The sequence below is a fragment of the Gadus morhua genome, chromosome 10, assembly GCF_902167405.1.
Source record: "Gadus morhua chromosome 10, gadMor3.0, whole genome shotgun sequence".
NCBI lineage: Eukaryota > Metazoa > Chordata > Actinopteri > Gadiformes > Gadidae > Gadus > Gadus morhua.
The window spans coordinates 22,370,893-22,398,663 of NC_044057.1; the positions used below are offsets into that span (position 1 = coordinate 22,370,893).

At 42.5% G+C, this 27,771-nt stretch overlaps 3 protein-coding genes across 3 annotated transcripts; 2 read left to right on the plus strand and 1 right to left on the minus strand.

The window, feature by feature from the left end:
- Positions 1-2,650: 2,650 nt before the first annotated feature.
- syce3 (synaptonemal complex central element protein 3) lies at positions 2,651-3,909 on the minus strand. The gene is made up of 3 exons (XM_030368663.1): positions 3,843-3,909; positions 3,466-3,574; positions 2,651-3,168 (listed from the first exon to the last, which is right to left on the minus strand). Exons 1-3 carry the CDS (start codon positions 3,843-3,845, stop codon positions 3,005-3,007), a joined length of 276 nt encoding a protein of 91 aa, XP_030224523.1. The 5' UTR covers positions 3,846-3,909; the 3' UTR covers positions 2,651-3,004.
- Positions 3,910-4,378: 469 nt separating this feature from the next.
- Positions 4,379-7,168, plus strand: foxi3b (forkhead box I3b). Its single transcript, XM_030367423.1, has 2 exons — positions 4,379-5,226; positions 5,435-7,168. The coding sequence occupies exons 1-2, from the start codon at positions 4,626-4,628 to the stop codon at positions 5,998-6,000; spliced, it is 1,167 nt and encodes a 388-aa protein (XP_030223283.1). The 5' UTR covers positions 4,379-4,625; the 3' UTR covers positions 6,001-7,168.
- Positions 7,169-20,823: 13,655 nt separating this feature from the next.
- gabrp (gamma-aminobutyric acid type A receptor subunit pi) lies at positions 20,824-27,239 on the plus strand. Its single transcript, XM_030368355.1, has 10 exons — positions 20,824-21,155; positions 22,392-22,458; positions 23,772-23,884; positions 24,020-24,087; positions 24,295-24,518; positions 24,818-24,900; positions 25,222-25,359; positions 25,537-25,689; positions 25,899-26,092; positions 26,356-27,239. Exons 2-10 carry the CDS (start codon positions 22,409-22,411, stop codon positions 26,569-26,571), a joined length of 1,239 nt encoding a protein of 412 aa, XP_030224215.1. The 5' UTR covers positions 20,824-21,155; positions 22,392-22,408; the 3' UTR covers positions 26,572-27,239.
- Positions 27,240-27,771: the final 532 nt, after the last annotated feature.

Genomic DNA, 27,771 nt, shown 5'->3' on the forward strand with positions numbered 1-27,771 from the left:
TTTGCCTGGTTAGCGTCTCTAAAGAGGTGATCTCAGTGAGAAAAAGGTGAAGTAGGCCTATAGGCTACACATGTTGTGTAGGCTACAGTCCAGTAGGGCTGGTCAATGACAATGGAGAAACGATGTAAAACAATACATTTCTGCTTTACAATGATATTGGTCAAGTGTCGAGCATGTCAAGCGTACAGGAGTAGGCTATAGATGCAAAGTATTAATCACACTTTGCCTCAGAAGAGCTATAACATTGTAATCTAGGGTATGTAAGTTACATAGACATACCCACGCACATAGAAAACACGTAAATGTGTCAACAACCACTCACACAGATAGACAGAGACGCTTGAATGAAACATAGTGTACAAAACCAACAAGATCCGAGTAATTTGCTGTTAACATGTTTTAGTGATGTGGTTTGATTTGACTCGAGTGTCATAAAAGTCTAAACTTAATAAGATGTAATTTCTGCCGCCAGGCACTAGGCTCTATTCGCCGTATAATAGGCAACTGCTTTCCTGTGACAGAAGGTGGCAGTGTTGTATAACAAAGGGTTTACATTTCTATACCTCATATTTTTTCCAGGTATATTTGCAAAACCGTTGGGCAGTTAATAAACATTGTTATTTAATTTTAAATAATAACAGAGGACAGCTGCAACCAGTTATATCGGTTTTGACACGTTCGTAGGTGATGATATGGATCCAAATTAGTAAAGTTCACTAGGCCTACTGTGTACACAAAGCTGATCTTAGCGTGGTTAACAAGGGCCGCATGGATTGCTGTTTCATTTGAGATCCCACTCCTCACTTTTACTGCACTGTGCTGTTTTGGCATTTTGCTTGCAGAGGGTTAACTTTTCAGAGGTGCGCGAAGTCTCCATTATTGTCTCTGTGTTGCGTCATGTGACTCTTTGCGATGGGACCGTAAACTTGTTAGTAGGCCAACAGGCGAAAAATGATTTGGACACACAGTCCACACTCTGTGTGGAGCTCCAAACTTTAAGTGATGAAAGACGCATAGTCAGTGAACCGTGGACAAGGGCCTTGTTTGAGTCATCTTTGGTTTCCACCTTTATATTAGGTTTTACATTTTAAATTACGAATTGTGTGAGCAGCCGTGCACCTATTGCCCTGATTAATACAATGTCTACAATTTTATTATCAGTAGCAAAGGCAAACTTTACTCCATGATCAAAGAGTCAGTGAAGCAATCTCATAACAATGCAGATGTTTCCTTTCTCCCTTTAATTTTGTTTTGTATAGTTCATAAGATCAAATCCAAAAATGACATATTGTGCCTCGGGTTAAACATGGCAGTAGAGGTCAAATCGGTCTTTCCCTGGTTTTTATATGCCCTGTTTAATTAAATCTGAATGAACGGTCACACTCTCCGACAGATCAGTCATGAATCTGAGCTAATTTACACGTGTAAAGGTTATATAATGTTTAAATGGCAAGTTGATTTTTTTCTGAAAGACAAGCAACAACAACAGACCTTTCTTTTCTATTATGCTTACTATCTTTTTCGTTCTACCATTATTGTCTTGGATTGGAATTCTTACCAAAACCAACACAAAACGTATTCTTGTAGAAACACACCATTTATTATTATTCTTCAGGTGTGAGGGCTGGACTCGGTGGAATCTGTCCTGCATCTAATCTTTTCAGAGTTGCCATCTTGCCTGGGTGGCCGAAATGCACAATCAAATCACACTGCCTGAGCTCCGTCTGCACTGTAGACACAAAAAGAAGAGCGTTCACTTTCAAAATGCACTCAGGTGCATTCGTGCTAGCAGGAAAGAGTGAAAGTTAATAAGCAGTGATTTTAGTTATTTTGTCTTTGTTAAAAAGTATGTAGCCTAATAATATAACATTTGTAAATTGCAGCTCATTAAACTGAAATATTTTATCATGAATCAGTATGAAGTTTAGATAACCTGTGTCACTACATGCCTTTCATATCTTATGTGTTTTTCATGGACAAACTATTCTGAAATACAGCCTTCAGCGGAACCCAAGCTAATTGAAACAAAGTACAAAGATGACTCTTTAACCTTAATTGACACACTTGGCAAAATCCATTGTCGTTGTTCACCAAGCGATCATCTTGGTTAGAAATATTCGCTGCACGGGGAACTGTATGTGAAATCCCCATGTATCCAAATGTCTAAATGATCCCAACAGTATCATTAACAAAGCAATGCACGATTACAAATATTGCGTTGGCATGAAAGGTATTTTGGGCTTTGCATCTGTATGCAAATTGCTCTTTATCAAAGAACTTCACTAGCACACGCAACAGAAACTATGGGGTCAGTTGAAGGACTAGGGTCCAGGACGATCACTCACATACAGGCCAGTCGGGTCATGTCCCCGTGTAGGGAGTCGAGTCTACCAAGGAGGTCCTCAAAATCGGTGGAATCAGGAAAGCAATTATCCTCTTTGCTCATCTCTGAGGTTTCCATCTGGGAAAAAAAAACAATATTACCACATGGAATTCCCTTGATAGCCAAATTGACTCTATGTCCAACAATAATTGCTTGTGCTCATGCAGTATAGATCTTTGCACTACATATACAACCAAAAACGTCATACATAAAATGGTGTGTGCTATCTGCTATGTTGCCTAAAGAGCGAAAGTAATTATCTGAAGCCATAGGAGTGCATTTTTTTTATTGTTATTATTCATTTCACAAAAACATATATCTCATGTAAGTGCAGCGGCAGCCGTAAACTGCTGTTTATGCTATCAACACGGTCGACCTTCGGGCTTGGCAACACAACATGCACCACCAAGTAAGATATTTGGTCACCATGGTCACCATTGGTCACCATGACTGGAAAACATTACTGGTTAAGATTAACAGTTAGAACACTACTGGTCAACAACATAACACAGTGTAACAGTGAATATCTTTATTTAGCCCAAACTATTGTCCCTTCTGAAATCCCAAACAAAATATAACCATCGGATCATCCCTTTAAGGGCAATGTGGTTTCAGATGGGTTCACTTGTCTTCTTGGGGCTCCTTGTTGAACTCTGAGTCATCTTCTTCCCTACAGATAAAAGCTTTGCATCTCTTATAAGCGTCTTGGAGCCTCAGCATCATATCCCCTTGTTCTGGGCTGGTCCGCTGGACCACCATGTCATAGGCCATCCAGGTTAACTGCACTGCATGTTCACAGAGAACAGCCAAGGTTAATGTGTTGTATAGCCTACTACATGGATATACATTGATTGTATGCATTATGTATCTGCATCAGTCAGTATGCAGGGATAAATGTGTCATAAAATACAATATATTCATATATATATATATATATATATATATATATATATATATATATATATATATATATATATATATATATATATATATATATATATACACACATGTTAAAACAATATCAATATAATGAAAGCAGACGTTACATTAACGTCCTCCGTGACGGTTGACAAGTTTCTAACCTGATATGTTCTCAACGTCTTCAATCATTCTCTCTGAATTCTTGTTGAGCTCCAGCATATCTTTGTGGTCACCCTGCTGCCGCTCGGTGGAGGAAGGTGAATCGCACATCTACAAACCGAAAGGTCTAATTAACGCAAACTAACTAATAAACTAATGTTTAATCTTACCCGCAATCGACGCCAGGGATGAAGACACCTTTTGGAAGTGCTAACTTCAGCTAACTTTCTACTGGCAGTGGGGCGCTTATTAAATGCTTCCTTTAAAGTATCATGGTCGAATTATGATGACTAGCTGGCTTACATTTAGTTCATTGTTAGGTTAACCGCCTAACAGCACTCAAAGTAATATATATATAATAGATATACAAATTACTTACCATTAATAACCGACGAAAAGGCTTCTTTGCAATGCAAACGTGAAGTCGTCACTTGAAATGAATGACGTATTGAGTAAACATCGTATGCAAATTTTCGCGCCAGTCAGACATTTAAGCGTCGCGTGAGGCAGCACTTGACAGAATACAAATTTAATGTATTTATTTATGTGCCTATTTATTTAGGCTCAATTCTTTTATTTTAGTGTGACCACAATAGTTCACATGATAGTCATGGACAATGGATATCTAGGAGTATGGAATCCTCGTCTATATTTATAATTCTATGTAGGTATGATGTTATTGTATTATCATACTATTTCCACCTCAATATCTACTTCAGAAAGGGTAACAGTAATAATGGAACATTTCGTAATTAAAAGTGACTAAATGAGGAACTTGCTGACCAAGAAAAAAAAAGAAAGAAAGAAAGACTTGCTAACCTGAGGAAACAACCAATCAAATGAGTGAGGGGGTGTTTCATGGGAAGGAGATAAAGCAGGTGTGACAGGTGACCTCTCAGACATAAAACAACGACAAAGAGGCAACACATTTCAAGGGAGTCAGAGAGCTCGAGGAGATTAGTGAGCTCTGTAAACGCTGTAGCCTTGAGAAGATAGGCTACTTTTAAACATTGCACAGAAGACTTTCTAAGACCTTCCTTTTGGATCAGAAAAAAAAGGAGACTTCTGTAATTCAAGGCATTAGAGATTGAAACACAAACAAAGGACCACCCAGGGTAAAGTAAAAAAAAAGAAAGAAGTGGTGGGTGCAAACTCTGTCTTGATGTCTTCATTCGAGACCCAGGGCCAGTCTCCTCCGCGTTGTGGCCCCCAGTTCCCAAACCTGGGCCAGGAGCCCCCAGAACTCAGCATGTACAGTGACTGTTACTACCCTCCTCCCTCACTGCCGAGCCCTCAGCGCACCACTCCTTCCTCCTACGACCTCGGCGACTATGCCGCGTCTTCCCCAAACCCTTACCTCTGGTTCAACGGCCCCGGGATCAACACAACGCCTTACCTGGCCGCCACTGGCCCGCCGGGGAACCCCGGGCCCCCGTTTGTGCCTCAACACTACGGCATGCAGAGGCCCTACCTGGGCCCCAATGGGGCTGGAGGCCCGGGGGGGGAGCTGAGCTGGTTCTCCCTGCCTTCTCAAGAGGACCTGATGAAGCTGGTGCGACCGCCGTACTCCTACTCTGCTCTGATCGCCATGGCCATCCACGGAGCCCCGGACAGGAGGCTGACCCTGAGTCAGATCTACCAGTACGTGGCGGACAACTTCCCCTTCTACAACAAGAGCAAGGCGGGCTGGCAGAACTCAATCAGACACAACCTGTCGCTCAACGACTGCTTCAAGAAGGTGCCCAGAGATGAGGATGATCCAGGTAATAACTCTATAAACTCAATAAACACAATTAAGATTTATATTCATTTTTATCCAACGAATGTCTTTTAATTGACAATGCAATTCACACGTGTATTCCCAATACGTGTCTGTGTATGTTCTTTTCCCGGTACATGTCTGTTATGTTACATCAGATGTGCCATGTTTGTTTGATCTAATCCAATTTTGATGCTCTTCTGACGTCACAGGCAAAGGCAACTACTGGACACTGGACCCCAACTGTGAAAAGATGTTTGACAATGGAAATTTCCGTCGCAAGAGGAAGAGGAAATCAGACACTCTTTCAGCCGAGGGGGGCTCAGGGGCGTCCGAGTCGGTTGACAGCGGGCGAGACAGCCCCAAACATTCCGGAAACTCTTCTCTCGATATGTCCGACAGCCCGGACAGAATCCCTTCCCCTTCGTCCTCAGGCCCCACGCCGTGTTTGAGCAGCTTCCTCTCAGAGATGACGGGGGTCTCCGCCATGGCGGTCAACGAGCTGGGGGGGGACGGCCTCCCCCGGCCGCTGCAGCTCAACCTGTCCATGGAGGGGCCTCAAAGGGCAGCGTCGTCCGGGGTCTTTGGTGGCTACTCTGCCGGCTCAGGGCCGTCGGAGTGGGCAGCCGCGCTGCCACTGCCCCCCGCACTGACGTCCTCCCCCACTCACTCTTCCCTCGGGTACAGCAGTCCCATCCTCAGTCAGTTCAATGGGCATTTCTACCCGGGGCTGGGTTCAGCGGGAATCCTCTACCCACGCGAGGGCACCGAGGTTTGAGAAGACTTGGAGCAGGAATATCAGGTTACTGGAGCGACTTCGATTCACCATTGACTCTCTTGATTATTCACTTTTAGGTAAATTGTGTTTTAGGCATTTAACCAGGAGAAACAAATGCATGTTTAGCAGATGAAAAAAACACACACCTTGGGAAAACATTTTTGTCTTGTTTGTGTGTCAGGTTGTGTTTTTTTTGCGCTGACTTAGACAGTTGAGTTCACTATAGCGTGAGACAGCAGGGTGTGAACCTTGTGTTTCCCATAGGAAAGGCTGAATCAGCTTCTAGACCATACAGAGGACACGCTCAAAAATCCCAGGCAACCTGATTATCTGGTCTTAAATCATCTTTTTTATTCTGACACAAGCTTGTTTGCAATCAGATCTGACTCATTATTAAACCGATCTTCGATCAGTGCTCTTGCTGACATTGTACCGTTCCAATGTTTCTGCTCTCTGCTTTTGATCTAGCATAAAGATGTTATTCAACACCTATGGGAAAATGTAGGCATGATTGCAAGGTAGTTAACATGGTACGACCAACAAGGAAAACACGTCAGCATTGCTACCAATCACTAATTTGATATGCAATCAATACATGATATACAATCTAACAATCTTATCGAAAAAACTGATGGATTTTGTCTGTAAATATGTATGTGTTTTTTAACATTGACTACACATTTATATTGTTGGATTTGGGGGTGATTTACTTGTACAAAATGGCAAAGTATTGTATACACTGTGTGTTTTTGATATTATTAAAAAATGTTCTGGAACTCTAAAGCTTTGATTTAATTTTAATTTTAATTTTGCACAGTATCAATATCATTTTAGGACTGAGAGATGGAACTCAGCTACACTTATACACAGACATACGTGAAAAACACACACCCCCACTCACACAAACAATTAAAGAAATTGTAATGACAAGAGAATGTGGAGAATGGGTAGAACCCATATGACCGAGTAACCTGAGCCTCCTCTGGTGGATGGTTAACTGCTTCTGCTAAACGATGAGGATCTCAAACTGGCTCCCAACAAGTCCTTTCACCGAGACTATGCCACCACCACCTCTATACTCACATTGCTAGCTCAGATAAGACATTGAATAAAGAGAGGCAACTGTAAGATGGAAAAACCTCAATATATAGGGAAAAGGGAAGGTGTTGCTGTGAATACTGTATTGTTAAATGGTGTTGATTGCCATCCATGAGTACTTTCAAAGAAATGGGCAAAGGAATGATTGACTGTGACATTGCATGCTTGGTTGCCTATACATATACCTTCTTCAACCAACATCAATACATGTCTTAATTGGTATTGGTATTTTGTTAACAAATTGAATTGTCAATTCCTTGCAAAACCGTTATATTCTTTATTAAATCCTCTCATCAATAACACAAATGCTTTCAGTATATACATATTAAAACCACTATTCGATAATATATTTATTTGTATACTGAATGTTTTTCCTCCTAGTATCAAAAGAGCCGTGAAAGTAAGTCATCTTTGGCTTTCCGTACCATCAGGTGCTTTGAAACAGCCAAAAGCAAAGTATGTTGTAACACTGTTTTCGAAGATTTTTTTTCAAAAAGAGTGAAGTCACCTCTTCAGTCCATAGCATGTAAAGTGGATTTGTGGAGTTAACTTTAATTTGGTTTCAGATATAAATTGTACATCGGTTGTTATTTTTGCTCTCTGAAGAGAGTAAACCTAAACCTTTGATAGATGTCTGATACCCGTAGGCCTTTATTTACCCTGAAACAGAGGCAGCATGACAGAAGTTTACTGAAAACAATGTGGAAAGACCACACTAATCCCACTACCTAGACACACATAGACACAAAAACAGTAATGTGCACTGAAAACCTGTGACCACACACACATACACACATGAGAAGACACACAAAACACACAGACACAGAGACACACACGCACGCACGCACGCACGCACGCACGCACGCACGCACGCACGCACGCACACCCACACACACACACACACACACACACACACACACACACACACACACACACACACATTTTTGTCTGATGCATTAAATTAGTTTAAGTTGAATTTAACATTCTTGATAATCTGTGGAATTACTTGGGGGTTGGAGGGAAAGAGGTCGACCTTTCAACATTTGCATAACTGAATTATCCAAATCGTTGATGATTTTGCAAATTATATTCCTAAGATCCTGCTGTGATGCTTTCTGATTTAACTGTGTGGAAATGCCTTGCCTCCTGGTCATATTGTAAACCTTAGAAGTCAAATCAATCAACAAATTGAGGTGGTGCCAAATGTTCATGCAAATAACCTTTCTCTTTACTGACTTTACCCTCGCAAAATGTATCAGTTGTGGGTTTCCCGCACAAGTGGCATCAACGATGTTATCACTAAAAGATAATCTCATTAAGGCAGAAATAGTACCAGAGCACAAGATGAGCAGAGTAAAGTTAGAAAGAAAGAAAGAAAGAAAGAAAGAAAGAAAGAAAGAAAGAAAGAAAGAAAGAAAGAAAGAAAGAAAGAAAGAAAGAAATTAGGGAAGAAGAAAAAACGGATGTTTTCTTTTATAAGAGGGAGAAGTAAACAAAGATCAGGGAAGATATTGATATACATTCATGAATGAAGATTGTTCAGAAAGATTTCCTAACACTTTTTATTTGGGTTGGAAGAAAGAATAATTTGCCAAGAGAAACACGGCTGGTCTGAGGTCTCTAACACTGCATGAACATCACAGATAACCTGCTACCATATCTATTTAGTCACTCTCAAATTGATGCAAATGTGTGACCGTTAATCACTCTGAGGAAGGGAAAGATGGGGTCCGATAGAGATAGTTAACGGTGAAACTGAGGGTAATTACTCAGGTAAAGTCTACACAAATAATGTGATACTTAAACTTGTCATCGTCCCAACATTTCTTTCATGGGATTCTCCCTCATTTTCCCCCTTCGTCTTTGTTCTTAATACTGGGTATTTGAATAAAAAGTTGATTGTTTTTCCAGCAGCTAATCATCAATTATTTGCTTCATTTCTTTAAAAAATGTTACCCATGTCAGTACAAGTTTTTCATAGAGTCTAGGGCAAATTATGTGCTGCATAAATTCATGAATGCATTAGCTTTGCTGTAGTTAAACAAAGCCCAAACCGATCAGTCAGAATGGAGCATTGGAGAATTATCACAAACAGAATGATGACATTAAAATCTATAAATCCTCCACCTGCCGCCTGGCTCTTGGCTCCACACACCCACACACACACACACACACACACACACACACACACACACACACACACACACACACACACACACACACACACACACACACACACACACACACACACACACATTGTTGTAGGTGTTTGTGTGTGCAGAAATTTGTCAACACAGGGTATGCCTGTGCATGTGTTTATAATGTAAACTCAAACTCAAGTGCCGTGGCTGGGGTGTGTTTGTGTGGGTGTGCATGTAGGGGTGAGGGGATAAGTCCTGAAATAATAATGAACCTTGCCTAATTTGTTATGGAAGGAATATGTGAGTGTGTGTGTAACCGCAGACTAAAGTGCCAACCTTTCGTTTTTTAGAATGTTTCATTGGGAAAAAATGGATGTCAATTACCCCAAAAAACACATACACACACACACAGTCACACACACACACACCCTCATTCACCCACACCCACACACAGACGAGAAAGGGTCCATATACCCAGAATAGGACACAATTGCACAATGACACGTAAGCTCAAGGACAGACACACACGCACACACACAAGACGGACGCAAACGTCCTGTATTGACCAAAACAGAGGGCTCCTGGGCTGTTTAGTAAACGGTAGGGTCGTCACAGCCCCATGCTACAGGTAAGACCTGGGCCCATGCAGCCGTGCCCTCTGTTATGGGTAAACACGCTGACACACTCCCGACACACGCACACATCTGATGGAAAGGATGAGATGATGTCCTCAAATCAGCAGCCCCGCACACCCGTCACTCCCAACGTCGTAATTCTCTTCAGTGTCCTTCTAGTTTTAGAGGTCAGGAGAAAAATAAGGTAAATCCTGCCATTTTTCACGAAAGAGTAAAGACTTTAATTCAACGTCTCCTCACATGGAATTCATATTTAACGCACACCAGTTCAGATCAGATCCCCTTTTTGGTAAAAGAACAAAAATCGATTAACCGCATAAAATCAAAAACAGGCGAAGAAACAAGCAGCACTGTTTTCTTCAGGTCACTTAGACATTCAGTCAGCTGGATTGTTGAACAACCCAGCTAAATCAAATCAGGGAAAATCGCCCTCTCTGTCCAAATTTCCTTTAAATCCGTCAAGGGATCTCTCCAGTATAAAACAAAAGTTCCTTCATCTCCCGATTTTCCTCTGGTCAAACTCATACAAAAGGAATAAGGCAGTGAATGATCTGCTTGTTCCGAGCATGGCTTATATACACGATTTGGAAGAAGTTTAAAGACAAACACAACGTTGGGAGACCTTGTGTACATATGAATCACGGCTATTGCACCCTAAAATATTTGCCATGTCAACATGAAGTAAACATGGCCATTTCAGCAGGGCCAGGGAGAGGGAGGGTGATAGGGAGAGAGATGGCCATAATGTAAATATTGTATAATAAAATCTTTAAATCAATAATATTCCTTAACCTTTGTACTTTGCTGAAAGTATATGTATTACATCCTTGTAATTGCCGATCTATCTATCTATCTATCTATCTATCTATCTATCTATCTATCTATCTATCTATCTATCTATCTATCTATCTATCCATCTATCTATCTATCCATCTATCCATCTATCTATCCATTCATAACTGTATCTACAGTATTAGGCCTATTTCTATTGCAACAATCAATCTGCTTATCTATCAATCTTTTTAACCTTCATCAACGCTTCAGACGAGTTACAAAACCACAATGTTGTAGTCCCTTAAAAACGTTTTCAATGACATCTCAACTAATAATAGGTTATTACTGCACGTGTCCTTTGACTGTTAAACAAATGAGACAGAGCAATGAGACAAAACAATGTTAATCTTTCAGTTTGTGGAAATTCCACCAGGTGCAACGGGAGGGCAAGGCAGGGCTGCCAAGGTAAACGGGCCCACCTAGTGGTGACATGTGGCATTAAACATCAAATATCTATAATGTGTATGTCTTTTATTTCTGTCTTGAGCAGCCTTACCCAAACGTAAGATTTGGGTAAGGCCAATTGGCAAGGCAGAATTGCTATGATATGTGCATTCAGTTTCCTAACTAAAATAGAAAAACATTCTATTCAACTTTTGTTGCCAAAGGGGTGATAAATAGAAGGAGATTAGATGTTTTACGTGGCGAGAAATGTTACATTACACTCAGCAAATGTGGCAATTGCTGCAATTTTGGAGGCACTCGAATCCTTACCAATCAGACTTAAATGACTGAACTCTTATTGGCACATTCACTCCAGTGATCCCCCCTCAGTGTGGATGGAGTGTACCGATCTGTCATTGGAGAGTGATTGTTTGAATGATTAATTTAGCCAGAGAGTAAGTTTAAATTAAACAAAATAAATTGTTGTTAAGGTCTGATCCATAAATATATATATATATATATTGTGGCAGACGCCAGGGAGGAGTGAGGGGAGTGGTAGGTCTGGCAACCTGCTGGCTCCACCCCAGGTTCACTTAGAAATGTCGATTTTTCTTCATGAAGATAACATGTGGTAAAACAATGTGGTAAATGATGAATGTACAGAGGCCCATTTCCAGCAATCATCGCTCCTGTGTTCTAATGGTAAATTGTTGAGCTAATCGTTTTAAAAGGCTAATTGATGATTAGAAAACCCTTGTGCAATTATGTTAGCACAGCTGAAAACTGTTGAATGAAAGTTTTCATGGAAAAAAATCGAATTTCCTGGGTGACCCCAAATTTTGAACGTCAGTATATATATATATATATATAATATATATATATATATATATAGATATAGATATATATATATATATACATATATATATATATACAACAACATCCATATCCAAATTTTGAACGTCAGTATATATAATATATATATATATATATATATATATATATATAGATATATATACGATATATATATATAACAACATCCTAGGACTGCTGCCTCGAACATCTCAGCTGGGGTTGGTACCTCCCAGAATCCATCAGCCCTGGCCCCGCACTAAGGCCAACAGGAGCCCGGTGGCCGAGACGATAAGCGGCCCTGACACATCACTCATCATGAATTACAAGTGGGACCAGCCAGGTAAGGGCCAGAGGAGACTGGACAACCTCCGGGGTTAGGTGGTCATTCTGCAAAACAAAAACACTGCACTGAGTGGTGAAGATAGAGGGTTTGAGGAGAGAGAGACAGAGAGACAGAGAGAGAGAGACAGAGAGACAGAGAGAGAGAGACAGAGAGAGACCGAGAATAATGCTGTGTGGAGAGGGACCTGTATACACACAGGGTATGTGACAAGGTATATGTAATCAATCACCAAATAAACTAGTCGGAATTGCATTTCCTTAGCGAGAGATAAACACTGCAGAGCAGAACTGTGCGGGTCCCTCCCAACGTATTAAGGGATATCGACTGGGGGAGCTGGATAGAAAGGAGGTTGTTGAAACACAAGCCTCCAACAGGGACCATAAGTAATGGAACTCGACATGCCCAGGAAGTGGTCATGGTGAAGTGCATTTGTGTGTGTGTGTGTGTGTGTGTGTGTGTGTGTGTGTGTAAGCATTCATGCGTGCATGTACGTGTGCGTGTGCTGTATTTGTGCATGGATGTGTGCGACGCCGGTGGGTGTTTAAAATACTTTCCACCCTTCAGAGGGTAGAATACTTTTCTAACCCTGGAAGCAGCTGCCAAGGTACTGCTGGTTTCCAAGACAGTCCCATGGGATGTAGGAGGTAAACGAAGAGCAGTAAGACGTATCCATCGGGTCTGGTGAAAATAAAAGCCCTGAATAAAGTGGGGGGGCAAGCAGCTATATCTTTCTAATGAAGCAAAGATGGAGAGCTATGCAAGTGAGGATGAGGGAGAAATATATACATACACAGTATACATATATATATGTGTGTGTATAATGTATATTTATAAGATATATATAATAAGAGACAGACAGACATAGACCGGACATAGACAGACATTGACAGAGGAAATACAGGGAGATGGTCTAATTTATATGCAGCAGTCTGCTACTAGTTGCCTTAATGTGTGTGTGTGTGTGGTGTGTGTGTGTGTGTGTGTGTGTGTGTGTCGTGTGTGGTGTGTGTGTGTGTGTGTGTGTGTGTGTGTGTGTGTGTGTGTGTGTGGTGTGTGTGTGTGAGATGAGGTTATATTGCAGTTTGGGGTTTTGTAAAAAGAGGTATGCCTACATTTAATAATAACTGTAATGAATGAAGAAAAGCAAAATAAAGAATATCTATTTTTCACATCCAAGCTTTTCTAGTCTTTTTTGTAATACTGGCGACAATGGACAAGAATATAAGAATGCGTTAAGTATTTTAAGAAGCTGCATTACCCTCACATAGCCACTAGGAAGCAGGACCAAACATATAAGCTGTAAATACTATACATAGTCACAAGGGGAGCAGGACCTTACTGAAGGCTGCAATAACAGCTCCATCCACAGAGGGCAGCACCACAGACAGGTGAGGAGGCCTGAGGGTAATACGTCACACCGGCTCCTCCCACTACTTCCGGGCCATGCGGATCAGACCATAACAACATACACATCGAGCATGCTCCTCAGAATCTCTTGGCAGCCCCATAGGATATGGGCTGACACTCTTCAACCTCCTTTTTGCTCCATAGTCATAATTTACCATACCGAAATACTTTACCAAATATAGTAACTGTTAAAAGCTATCCTTTGGATTTGATCCACTTTCCTTGAAGAATGCTGCAATAAATGTATGAAGCAATTCATGACTTCCTCATTTTAGGGTGGATGGGGTCACAAATATTGTAGCGCTGAAGGGATCCAAGATTGCCTGACTGATATTTGCAATCATGAGAATCAATCACTCTTAGGTTGGGAGAAAGAAGGTGCCTTGTAATAACACATATACCCCACCCACCTAACGAGTAGCTCCTTTATGCCAATGAAGACATCAATTGTTTTACAAAACCAGTTTTACACCGGCCACAGTATTGAAGTTGAACTATTGACGTCGGCCACTAGACTGGGTACCCCCAGCCCATTCTGCCGGCAATTTGAATTCGCCCTGCAGAAGGGTCTGGAGAAGAGCAATACATTTCTTTCTGCTTTGGATACGTTTTTGCGGGAGCCAATCACCAAGCTGGCTTTTCCCCCTGGTGCGCTATTGGCTGGTTTAACAACAGTGACGACAGGGAAGCGACCCTGCCCAGATCAACTTGCAATCTATGATTGAGCTTGGTCTGGCAATAGCCAGGCTAGACGGCAACACTATTGACTTTGACAATAGAATTCTGAACAGTCTCAACCATGTTTGGAAACTGTTCTTGAGTTGATCAGGAATATTGGATTTTGCGGTTTGTGTGTGTGTGCGTGCTGTGCGTCGTGTTGTGTGTGTGTGTGGGGGTCCCCCTTTTTTAATCTTGAGGCCCTTGCCGCCAAAATTGTGTGTGCACGGCCCTAAAGTTTACCAAGCAAACGATCGGTTTGCTTTCCCCAATGGAGAGGTAGTTTTTCCCCCTTTTGCACTTGTGGACTGACATCCACAGAAATGGATTAGTGGCATGCTTCTTAAAATCCAATTCCAAGTTGTTTCCCACACATTCAGTACTGCGTTAGCTGCGTGTGCCATTCGTTCAACTCCCCAAGGGGAATAGGGTTTTAACGTGACGCGGATGAGTATATGAGGCATGATTGTATGGTGAGATAACCATGGAAATGTCATGCAAATTTGTCCCCTACGTCTTCTTTAACAATTCCAGTCTAATAGCCATGGAGTCGAGTCGTAATGTAGGATATCTGTAGCATTCAATTAAGTATTACAAACGGCAATCCACAGCTGTCTGCATAGGCTCCCCTCCAAGCCACAGTACAACGTACTGTCCGTGAACCCTCTATCACAGCACTATTAGAAGCAGGAGCAATATTTACAATCGTCTGTCTCTATCAACGGGAAGCAAGCTTTTAACATTTTTTAGTAAGAAAATATTTGGTTAGGGGGCTTAAAATGCTCTGAACCAGGTGGCTGATAGCCAAAACAAAACTGAGTTAGTGAAGGAGAGAGATGGGGGTGAGGGAGGTGAGAGAAAACTAAAAGGGGAAAAGCAGCAAGCTACCAGCCCTCTAGATATTCCCCAAAGGTTAGATGTACAATTCAGTGTCTCATTTGAACCTACAGCAGCCACTGCTTTTTGCTTGTTCTATTTATTTTCATTCAGTTGTGACTGATAGAAACGGATGTATCTTAGTATGTATTTTTTTTTTGTCCATCACTTACGTTACGTGTCTGTCTCGTCCAAAATACAGGAGACACCAACTAAACTGACATTAGACATGTTAAATGTTGGATCAGTTTGTTTTTATTATTTGTCCTGCTGTTGTATTTTGATGTTGAGGAAGGTCAATTGAACTGATTCGTGTTTTTCAAACCATGGTGGTATTAGCTGCCTCAACTGTAAAAAGGAATCCAGGTGTTTGTTGTTATTCCCTGAACTATATGAAATTGTCAATTTTTCATGTCCCCAAACAGCTTGCTGTGCTATGGGTAACACTTTTTTTTCTAATAGGAAGGGCATTTCCCACATGAGTGACAATAAATACAGAGAGGGAAATAAAGTTACAGATAAATAGTAGGAGAGAGAGCCAGAGGAGAGAGAGTGAGGGATCCATCCAGGCTCGATGTGCTCCGATTGGAATAGATGAACGATCCAGTCCCTCCCCATACTAAGGGACTGGAAGACCTTGCAGAGGTACAGAACAAGACAAGACTATGCTGCTTCAGTCCACCACAAGAGAGACAACCTGTAGCCACAATCCTTCTGAAATATAACCAGTATACTGGTCCCACTGCACACTCTGTAATTACATCTCATGAACATGCATGAAGCCAAGGGCAAGCATGAAGGTCAAGACGTCACCGTGCTCATCCAGCAGACGCTAAAAGTCTCATGGGGGAGGCGGCAGGGGCAGTCAGCCAATTGCTTCAGGGGGGGAAGTGGGTGGTCAAAGGAGATAGCAATTTGAACAGATGAATTATCTATTCCATCTATTCCTTCATTTTTAAGTTAAGCATCATTCATGTGACGTGTGTTGTGTGTGTGGGTGTGTGTGTGGTGTGTGTGTGTGTGTGTGTGGTGTGTGTGTGTGTGTGTCGTGTGTGTGTGTGTGTGTGTGTGTGTCTTAGAAAGAGATTTATTCCTTTGACACCTCGGGGGCTTTCCAATGGTATTTATGTTTCATGGTGGCCCACAAATCACAGGTTAACGTCCCTTCAATGTTTCCAGTCAGTGATGGTTAATACCCAGGGCAGGCATACCTGAAAGTATATTTACATTCACATTTACATTTAGGGCATTTAGCAGACACATTTATCCAAAGCGACTTACAATTTAGCACTGTCTGTAAAATATGGATGTTCATAGAACCAAGTGCAAGGCACAAACAATTGCTAGGTTAACCCATTACCCGTTTTCAACATAGATAGCTATGATAAGATGCTACATAACTAATTACGATAACTAAATACAGCATACAATAAGTGCGTACATCAAGTACCAGGACGTACAACATACAACAAGTTATATTTACATTGAACAGCATAGCATAAACAGAAATAATTGTATCTATTACGTTTGATCAAGAGAGAGAGAGCAGTCTAGTACAAATAGCTTTAGATTGGTTTGTAATGGAAAAACAAATGCAGATGGAAACAAGTGGTTTTTCAGATGGAAGGATGCAAACGCCAGAGATGGATGGAAGCTTAAATAACTGGTGGACAGATGGACGGGCAGTTGTCTGGATACTATATGTTATGAATAGATTGATATAGACAATATATAAATAGGAAGCAGATATTCTGTTTAAATTGTTTGTGTGTGTGTGGGGGGGGGGGGGGAGGGGGGGTTCTAGTTACCCCCCACACACACACACACACACACGCACACACACACACACACAACCCCCATCCCCCCTTCTGAGACATTCTGGGTTTAGGAGAGACAATTATTTTTAATGGGGGCCAGAGCCTGTTTTCTACAAGAGGTACGAAGATCATCTCAGTGACACATGCACACACTGATTTGACAAGTGTTTTAAAATTGGTTTGGGGCACTATTGATTTGCTCCAGTTTGACATTTACACAATCTCAGACATCCAAGCCTTTTGAGCTTATGTTTCAGCTAACATACACTCACACACTTCAGCAATGTATACATTTTTTATATATATATATTTATTTATATACATACTGTTCACGTAGCACCTTTCGTGCATAAAATACATTAATTTGAAAGGTAGATTGAAACAGGTTTAAAGAGAACCTGAATGGACTAGAGAAAGAAAATGGCAAGATAACACAAGAGCGCAGTTGAAATGCTAATGGGAAACAGAGAGGAAAGTGCTTCAATGATGCATGTCTGTGGGCGTGGACTGGGGAGAAAATGTGAATTAACATACCGCCACAGCCAGAATGTGCCAATGCTTGGTTGCCAGAAGGTGTTTAAAATCCGATCAGGGGTTCATAGTGTTTCCCTGACCTGACCCACCTGTTGAAGTATTTTTGGCCCAAGACAAACTGAATATTTAGTGCAGCGAGCAAAATATACGATTCATTCTTCCAGGTTGGCGCTATAGTGGATGAGGCGCGATACATTCCCCTGTTCACTATGCAAATCACTATTTGAGGCCGGAAAAGTGAAAGATCACCATTTCCCAAAAGTGTCATTATTTCTACATATATATTCTTCACTACAGTAAACCTCTTTTCGGTCTTCGCAACAAACCTAACCCGATTATGGGCCGCGACTCACTGGTTTAGACTGAGCCGAATGGAGACATGTGTGAGAGGTGCCCACTGCTAGTTATGTTATAAAAATCACCCATGTGTTATTACTATTCCTCAACAGCTCCCATACAATGGAGTAGGGGTGGGAATCTCTTGGCACTTCACGATTCGATTCAGATTATGAGGTCAACAATTTTATGTACATTTCCATGCGTGACAAGAGCGAAAGCTTTTGTCACAAATATGACTTTCTATGAACGATGCAATAATCAATGCAGCTTGCATTATAACACAATATGGAAGCATGCAAAAAAAAGGGTTTCAGTTTTATTTTATTTCTAATCTTTCTTTTCTATGTCTTTAAAGGAAAAGCTGCTCTTGAATTAGAAGGACTTTGTGTGTCTGGGTGAGTTTGAGTTTGCGCGCATGCTATGCGTAGGCTGAATCACAATCGTGTCAAAACAAATCAGATTGGCCAATACACACTGAAGATAAGTTCAATAATTGTAAAATTACAAAAATTATCCCTCTCTGGCGAACAGAATGTTGCAGCAGGCCAAAAAATAAATAATAATATATGTATATATAGATATATATTTTTTTTATTCTGATTATTAATTTATCTGCGTCGAGACAGAATCGTTCTAGCGAGAATCTCGATGCATCGAAGAATTTATTATTTTTCCCAACCCTACAATGGAGCATCCTGGGTCACCTCCTGTCACCCCCCCCCCCACATCGGACCACACCTCCTACCCCCGGAGGGGCGCTCAGAAATCATCTCAGTGAACAGCGCTGATGACAGCCAGGAACATCAGAGTGACACTGGCCCTTTAGACGAACTGGAACATAATGCATTGTGACCGTATGTCAGTGGATCTTGACTTAAGATAGAAGTCCAAAAATATCTAGATTCAAAAAAGTGTTTGTTACGATTCAACGGACCACTCATTACTTCAGTAAATAAATCTTGAAAATAAATATTCAAAGCTTCAGAACAGGGTTGAACTAGACCGCCTACACAAGGGGTTCCCACCTGTAATGTTTTTTATCTTCCCTCTCCTTTCCTCTCTACCCGTCGAGAGAGTCTGTTCAACACCCTCATCAGATGTTATCCGGCGGCGCGGTTGTCCTTGACTTGTCTATTTCTCACACCTGCTTGGGTTCTAGCTAGTGTGCGTCACAGGTCCTAGGGACGGGGAGGTGAGATCCTACAACTGGAGCGGAAACGCGGCTGAATGGCCAGCGGCAGGCGCACGGTGATTCAGATGCCATGTGACCTTGCTGTTGAAACACGGGGTGAAAGGTTTACTCCTGCGCGACTGCATGTCTCATCAACCTGAAGAAAAAAAGAAACAAACAACAATTGAAAACGTCTTGAGCTTGGGACATTTGAGCTTCCAGCGATACCACCTGTCAGCCAATGAGAACCCTAGATGCTCATTTTTGTTACATCATGCCTCGCATCAGCATCATCAAGACGATTTATGCTATTGACAAGGGGTTGACAAGGGGACATCAGGTCCAACACGGGGGTAGTTGCTGTTCCAAGTGTGCACGGGGGAAATATAGATGCATTAACCTCCCTGCTCTTATTGGGACTGGATTCACAACACAAACAAACCATGGCTGTGGGGATTGCAGTTGATGGAGTGTGGAGGAAGGAGTGTGAAATTGCATTTTTCTTTAGGAGACAACGTATGAATAAATAAAAGCAGAAAAAAAAAAAAAGGACCACCGATATAATAGGATTGCTGTGGTCCTTATCAAGCCTCTGTAATGCAGAGGAACCATTGGACATTTTGAGAGAGACAGATTCAGAGTAACAGAAAGAAAGAAGGAGATACAGAGGGAGAGTGTGAGAGTGAGAGAGGGAGAGAAAGAGGGAGAGCTACAGAGGGAGATTGAGAGAAAGAGAGAGAGACGGAGGGAGAGTTAGAGGACGAGAGAGACAGACAGACAGACAGACAGCAGACAGACAGACAGAGAGAGAGAGAGAGAGAGAGAGAGAGAGAGAGAGAGAGAGAGAGAGAGAGAGAGAGAGAGAGAGAGAGGGGGGGGGAGAGTGGATGGAAGAGAGAGACGGAGAGAGAGAGAGACAGAGAGTGAGAGTTTGAGTGTGAGAGAGAGAGAGAGAGAGAGAGAGAGAGAGAGAGAGAGAGAGAGAGAGAGATTGAAAGAAGGAGAGCGAGAGACAGATAGATAGAGAGAGATGGAGAGAGAAACAGAGATAGAAAGAGAGAAAAAGACAGCAATATATGAACCGGGGGAACAGAGCTAAGAAGTGAGAGGATGAAAGGGATACAATGAGATGTTGGAAGAAGGCTCCCTGAAGACCTGAATAACTATGATTTAGGTGTTTGTGTGTGCGTGCGTGTTTCTATTTTTTTTATTAGAGACGGCAATCACAAGGGTAGGAGTTAAGATAGGTAGAATTATGAGAGAAGGTGTCTGATTAAAAAGGAATGATTAGAAAGCAATACAGAGAGAGAGGGAGATGGGTAAGAGAGGAGGAGTATGTGGGGGGGGGGGAGTGGATGGAAGAGAGAGAGAGAGAGAGAGAGAGAGAGAGCAGAGGAGAGAGAGGAGAGAGAGAGATGAGAGAGAGAGAGAGAGGAGATGAGAGAGAGAGAAGAGAGAGAGAGACGTAGAGAGAGAGAGAGAGAGCGAAAGAAGAATATAGAGAGAGGGGGGGAGAGTGGATGGAAGAGAGAGACGGAGACGAGAGAGAGACAGAGAGTGAGAGTTTGAGAGAGAGGAGAGAGAGAGATGAGAGAGAGAGATGAGAGAGGAGAGAGAGAGAGAGAGAGAGAGAGAGAGAGAGAGAGAGAGGGGGGGGGGGGGAGAGAGGGGGAGAGCGAGAGAGAGGGAGCTGCACTGAGTAGAGATTCATTCAGTGGCAGGAGAATGTGAGAGGTGCTTGGTACTTTAAGCAGAAAAGCCAATTACCTCGCCGACCATGACCAAGTAGCATCTGTTCGCTTTGCAGGTGGGAAAACCTACAGGCAATGCATTGATCGGTGAGAACAGCAGCAACAACTCGAGCCACTGGAAAAGACCCGGAGAAGAAGAAAGGAGAGAAAAGAGGAGGAGAACAGTGGATACAAAGAAAAGCCGAAGAACTCCTCAAGGGAGGACCTAAGAGGGAACGGGAAACCAGAAGAGAGATACAGTCATATTTAACAGCAGGTAGGATTAAAGATGACTTAATCAGGGAGGATAAAACAATTACTTGAAGCTGAATTAAAGATTTAAACACTTATTATAAAATGTATATTGGGGATGTAGAACCAATGTGTTTCCTCTCACTAAATCACGGATTTCTCTCCTGAGGAAAATTGTTATCATTTAACATGTAATTATTCTGAGACAGAAACTCTGAGTTGTTGTCATATGGGAATGAAACTTATATTCAAAGTTTTATAAGCATGTCAAAGTGTTTTACGTATTACTCCTGGAATCAGGTAGGATAGAGCAAGGGGAGGGAAGAGAGGGGGGTGATCAAACAGAGGTTTGGTGAGTAGCGATGGTACAAGATAACCACCTTGAATAATAAGATAAGAATGAAAGAAAAGTGACTTGTAAAGGGAGCAACAGATTATTTGTCAATCCTCAACAAACAACAACACAAACATAGCAACGAGCAGCCTAGTTAAAATGGGTGCTGCTTGTTGAAATATATCATGATTATACAACTGGAACTGAATAAACCTCCTATTAGATCCTCAATGATATCCGATTGGAGAGGGAAAAAAACAGCAGTGTGACAATCCATCACATGTTATGTGGGAAAGTGTTTGAATAATGCATGGACTTTGCAATCAATTGCGGAGCTGCGAGCTGGAGAATTGGTCTTCCATAAGATTCAGCCACTTCTGGAGCACAAGCATGTCAATATGATAGAGTTGTTATTGGGCTTATGGCTTCCGGAAATGATCAATGCGCTATATGTGAGACATGGATTAGGTTACAGTTTACATTTACAATTAATTGTTTAGCATATTTGTTTAGCAGGGGGTGTAGGAGTGGATGTGGACGTGGAGAAAAGATTGGAATACACACACACGCACACACACACGCACACACACACACACACACACACCACACACACACACACACACACACACACACACACACACACACACACACACACACACACACACACACACACACACACACACCATGCAGCTAATGAGATGTTTACGGAAGCAGGGAGTATAAGATTAGTAGAATTTAACGGTGTACACATCAAGCTACGTGTAATACAACGGGGATTTGATACTTTATATATAATTGTATATTTTATATTATAATCGTTTATAATTGTTACATGTCGCCACCTTGTGGACACTCTGGTAATACCCAAATTGCTGCTACTAAGTAGATTGTAGAGGTACATTCACTGACATGTCCTTTGTCTCCCAGCTTGCACCGCTACCGTGATGTCTGTCCAGCCATTGACTCTAGTGGTCCTGTTTCTGACAGTACAAAGGTAAGAGGTGCATATATATATATATATATTAAAAAAAAATATATATATATATATATATATATATATAATTATTATGCATTATGTTTATGAAAGTAAAGCACAGACATACAGATTGTGAGAGACTGGGCTGCCACATTTTCAGAAAACTTGGGAAAATATAGATTATGGCACCAGGCCCTTAAAGGAAAATATTGCGATTTTTAAAAATGTTTTTGTCTAAGGGATTTATGCCGAATTTTTTTTTTCTAATGGGGGTAGTAACGAGTCAAAGCAATCTGTGACATTGACGCGGCGCTTTGTCCCAAGGACAAAGCCGTCCGGATTACCGCTGCAGCCTTCTCACTCAATGTTAGACCAATTTCTAAAAGGGTCCTCCTCCTGATCGGAAAATAAGGTCCAGGTCCTATTAACACCCCTGTGAACTTGTCATATTTGATGACGATTAAAGACAATTGACAAGGCCCGCGTTATTTATCGTCCATAACTACTGTTGACCGATCGGGTAACTAGGAAGGCTTAAAGTCAACCTACAATGTTGGGTTATAATCTCTACTCTAGCCAGCAAAGTTACCTAATTTGTTTTGCTGCGTGGACCAAATTGCAAGGAGTGACTTTCCCCAGAATGCTTTGCAGTATCTGCCCTAAAAGTCACGCCACAATCGGAACAATCAGACTAGAGCTTGCCGAAGTTCATTGTATGGCGCTACCTGCAGATGTTCTGCAGTCCCCTCTCCATCGATGTGTGGGCAGGCACACCCCTTTTATTGTTCCTCTCATAATGCGTAAGCATGGTAGGCTCTAAATTGTCATACATTGTATTGCTAGCTGTTGCCTTATATGGTGGGACAAAGATGGTTATTGGTGTAGCGTGGTGCAAGTGCTCACCAGATGCTCTCAGATAACGAAGACTCAATAATTTATTATCTTGGAGCGTCTAGACAACTGCAATAATTGATTAGATACCACTCAAGATCTGTATTCCTTCCCAGACGTCATAAGTTCACGCTCACTCCCTCCATGCATTATCAAACGAAGGTAGGTCATTCAAGCGCCTACGAGAATAAAAGCTGTAGGCCATACGTCCTATTTCACTTGAAATACTTTAATGCAATACTAGTTTTGGAAATGTCACTTCAAACCTCCCCCAAAATAAGCATAGTAAAAATGATACTTTATTTTACCTTTTGACTTTTTATCTGTTTTCCAAGAAGAAAATGGCCCTTACAGTCATGCCATGTTTAACACCTGCTACACAGGGCACACATGGCCGAACAGGCCTATTCAATGCTCTTTCACCCTCTTTCACTGACCAGTGGGTGCATGTTTCCTGGGCAACACTGGGGAGAATGGAACGATTCCCAGCTCCATCCGACCATCCAGAAGCTGATGAAGGGATATAATAAAATACCTCAGACCCAACTTAATGGTGAGCCCAAACCTGATGAGTCATCAGCAAAATGATACATACAGCATGGCCTATCTGGGCTTGTCTTGTCTTCTTGAAGAGCCACCTAGCTTGCCATACTAAGAAACCTGTAACTTATATCTCCGTTTCTGATAGAGGGGCCTGTGGAAATCGGAATGAGCCTGGACATCGCCAGTATAGATGCCATCTCTGAGATCAATATGGTAGGCCTACTTTTTAAATAACTCTTAATGAAAACTGAATAACTTAATTGAATGGGCCCATCCTAAACAAATGTGAAATGAAATGATACAACAGTTAGAGCGAAAAGGTATTTGTCTATTACCAGAAAAAAATAATCAATGATTGTATAATGTAAACAGATGACGTGAAGGGTGCTGTTTCTCATTTCCACCGTCTTACCCACGCAGGACTACACGGCCACCATCTTCCTGCGGCAGCGGTGGCGGGACAGCCGCCTGGTGTTCCCCGGGAACGGGAACGAGAGCGTGAGCGTGGACGGGCGGCTGGTGTCTCTGCTGTGGATCCCGGACACCTTCATCCCGGACTCCAAGCGCTCGTTCCTGCACGACGTCACTGTGGAGAACCGGCTGATCCGCATCTTCAGCAACGGCACCGTCCTCTACGCACTCCGGTAGGCCGCGGCTCGGGACCCGTTTGACTCGGAGGAGGAGTGTGGGAGGTGCATCACGGGTTTCGCCCTGTTGTTGTATTTAAGTGCCTTTCTATTACACAGAGAGTAAGTTCGTTTGAAAGGAGAATGAACCCCGAAAAGTTGTGAGTGCTGAAAGGAAAATAAAGATTAAAGTATTCCTGTAAAATTAATTGACATTTTTGAGATAGTAGGCTTTTGTCTGTAAGGCAAGAGTCACACATCTAAGCGTTATCACTCCGACCAACCACAGTACTCCCTAATATTTGAACCCTTCCCAGCATCACAGCCACCATAGCCTGTAACATGGACCTGACCAAGTACCCCATGGACAGACAGGTGTGCACCCTGCAGCTGGAGAGCTGTGAGTAGCCTGGGGGTTTCACACCCACAACCCCTCATTCTGCTGATGGAAACAAACCCTCCATCACCATCATCCCTACCACCATCAGTCATTACCATCCTGGCATCGACTGGTTAGTGTAAGTATTGAATGGGGTTAAGGGAGTTAGTGTGGGGTAGGTGATTGTAATGAATTAACCAAAGAGTGTGTGTGTTTGTTTGTGTGTGTTGCGTATGTCTTCCGGCGGGGGAGGTGCGGGAGATGTATTTATACCTGTGCTGTGTCTTTCTGTGACTTTTTTGGTTTCTTCTTGGGTGCGTTTGTTTCGCTGCATGTCCTCAGGGGGATACAACCTGCAGGACGTGGTGTTCTACTGGACCCGGGGCAATGATTCGGTCAAAGGCCTGGACACGCTGAGGTTGGCCCAGTACAGCATAGAGAGCTACTATACTTCAGTGTCTGAGGCTGTGTACGAGACAGGTAAGATCCCCCCCTCCACCCTCCCAAATCCCCCCCTCCCTTCTCAAACAATATAAGCTCTTCATCACCACATCATGAACAACCTCATGAACTTGAAACTAATGCCATTCATGCTTTATAGTTTTGCAGTGGTGTTGAACAAACCATAATCAATTTTTTCTGCGTTTGCTTTTCTAGGAAATTACCCCAAGCTGGTCCTGCACTTTGCTCTCCGTAGGAACGTCTTGTTCTTCATCCTGGAGACCTACGTTCCCTCCACCCTGCTGGTGGTTCTCTCCTGGGTATCCTTCTGGATCAGCCAGTCCTCGGTTCCGGCCAGGACCTGCATCGGTCTGTATAGATACGCCCGTTCTTGTACTGCTTATTTATTGTGGTACCGTGTGCGTTAATAGATCCAGGTCAACCATAAGAAAGCAATCAATGTCTTAATTACCATGAAGAAACAAACCAAACCAAACAAAAGCTCTATCACACTATCGACGTGTGCGTGCCATCAGAAATAATCGCTCGATGAACCGTCGATCGGTCTGTGTCTCCAGGCGTGACCACCGTCCTCACCATGACCACGCTGATGATGGGCGCTCGCACCTCTCTCCCCAACGCCAACTGCTTCATCAAGGCCATCGACGTGTACCTGGGCATCTGCTTCACCTTCATCTTCGGGGCCCTGCTGGAGTACGCCTGCGCCCACTTCTGCACCATGCAGCACCAGACCCTGGAGGAACTGCAACGGGTGAGTCCAAAGCGCAGAGCCGGGCTGCCTGCCGCCTCCACGTCGCCCCACCGTCCCAAAACGAGTGACGAAAGGTGGTCGTTCAGTACAAACTGGGAGTAAATATTTACAGATTTTCTTAGCTTATGTTTTAGCTAATCGCCTCAATGGAATATTTAATTCCATTAAGCCTAAGCTTAATGCTTGGAATTGCGTGGTTGACAGTGCTAGCATCCCACTTATCATCTCAGCACCTCTCTCTCCCTGTCCCTCTGTCCCGTCAGGACCTCCTGAGAGACTTTAGAGAATCGAACGGCAACGGATCCATCCTCCCGGCGCGCTGCATCCAACCCCAACAGCCGGTGGAGATCGCCTCATGCGCTGATGAGGGAGACGAGAGGGAGGACGGGGGGCGAACTCGCCATCCTAAAGCAAAGAGCCCTGACGTCGCCTCCCACCAAAACAGGGTTAAAGGTCAGGAGGTCAGGCGGTTTGCGTGAACGGCCGCTGCATGTCGTCAGTGAGGCAGGCCTCGCGCACGGTGGCGGCACGTCTTCAGCGTGGAGAACCCGCACAATATCGACCGCCACGCGCGCTCGGTTTTCCCCCTGGCTTTCCTGTTCGTCAACGTGCTGTACTGGCTTTACTATCTCTGCCTCTGAGAGCGGAGGTCAGCGTTCTTCCTCTTCCTCCCGTCAGGGTCTGGGCTGGAGGCGTGAGCCAGGAAAACAAGGAAGCTCTGTCGTTCATAACCGGTTTAAGACTCACTTTCTCCATCATATACAGATCTGCTTTGAGATTACTTTTTAGTTATTTATCCGTCTCGTCTGTACATATGTGATGGTAGCAAAGTTTGGTCCATCGGGAATTTGCCAATTATTTTCTATTTTTCACATATTTTAAGTTCATTCCTTGTTCATGGCATGAAGGCTCACACATTCAAGGTGCGCTGGTCTTACGGCATGTCTACATTCACACAGCGAACAAAGGACTTGAATCCAATGAAAAAGAATGTCTCCACTTGTTTAAACTGCATTATATTACCTCAAATGAACTTGCTTATATAATTCTCAAAAAGCTATTTATCATTTCATTACATTTAGTTTACTTTATCGTTTCTATTTCATTATTCAAGCCATGTGAGAGTAAATGGAATAAAGAGAATTTAAATGTGCTTTTGCATTTTTAATGATTCCACAAAAAGCACAGACATCATAACAGGTTCACTGCCGATGATTGTGCACCAGCAATTAACATAACATATTTCTTAAGGCTTAAAGACAAAACGGTAAGAGATATATGAAATTAAGTTGTTTTTTCCTTGTATCCAGAGAAGGAAAATGGTAAAGTGCAATAAGTCAACATGTTTAAGAGAAGAAGTGAGTTAATTGTAGTCTTTGGGGTGACCCTTGGCTTTCTTTGAATGGCTATTGTAAGTTAGTAGTTAACAATTATTTGTATCTACACTGACATTTCCATCCGAGAGAAATCAAAACACCCCTTTTCCTTACCCTATACAACATATACACCACAGACAAAGTAGTTTACCTCATGATATAAAAATGCAGTGTGGCGGGATGAGATTCACATTATCACTTGCACACGAACAACGATTTGGCCTCTCCTCTGTGCATTGGATATCAAACACAAAAGCCAAACACATGGACTCTTGTACCTCTCTTACATCGTCCAATCTCACC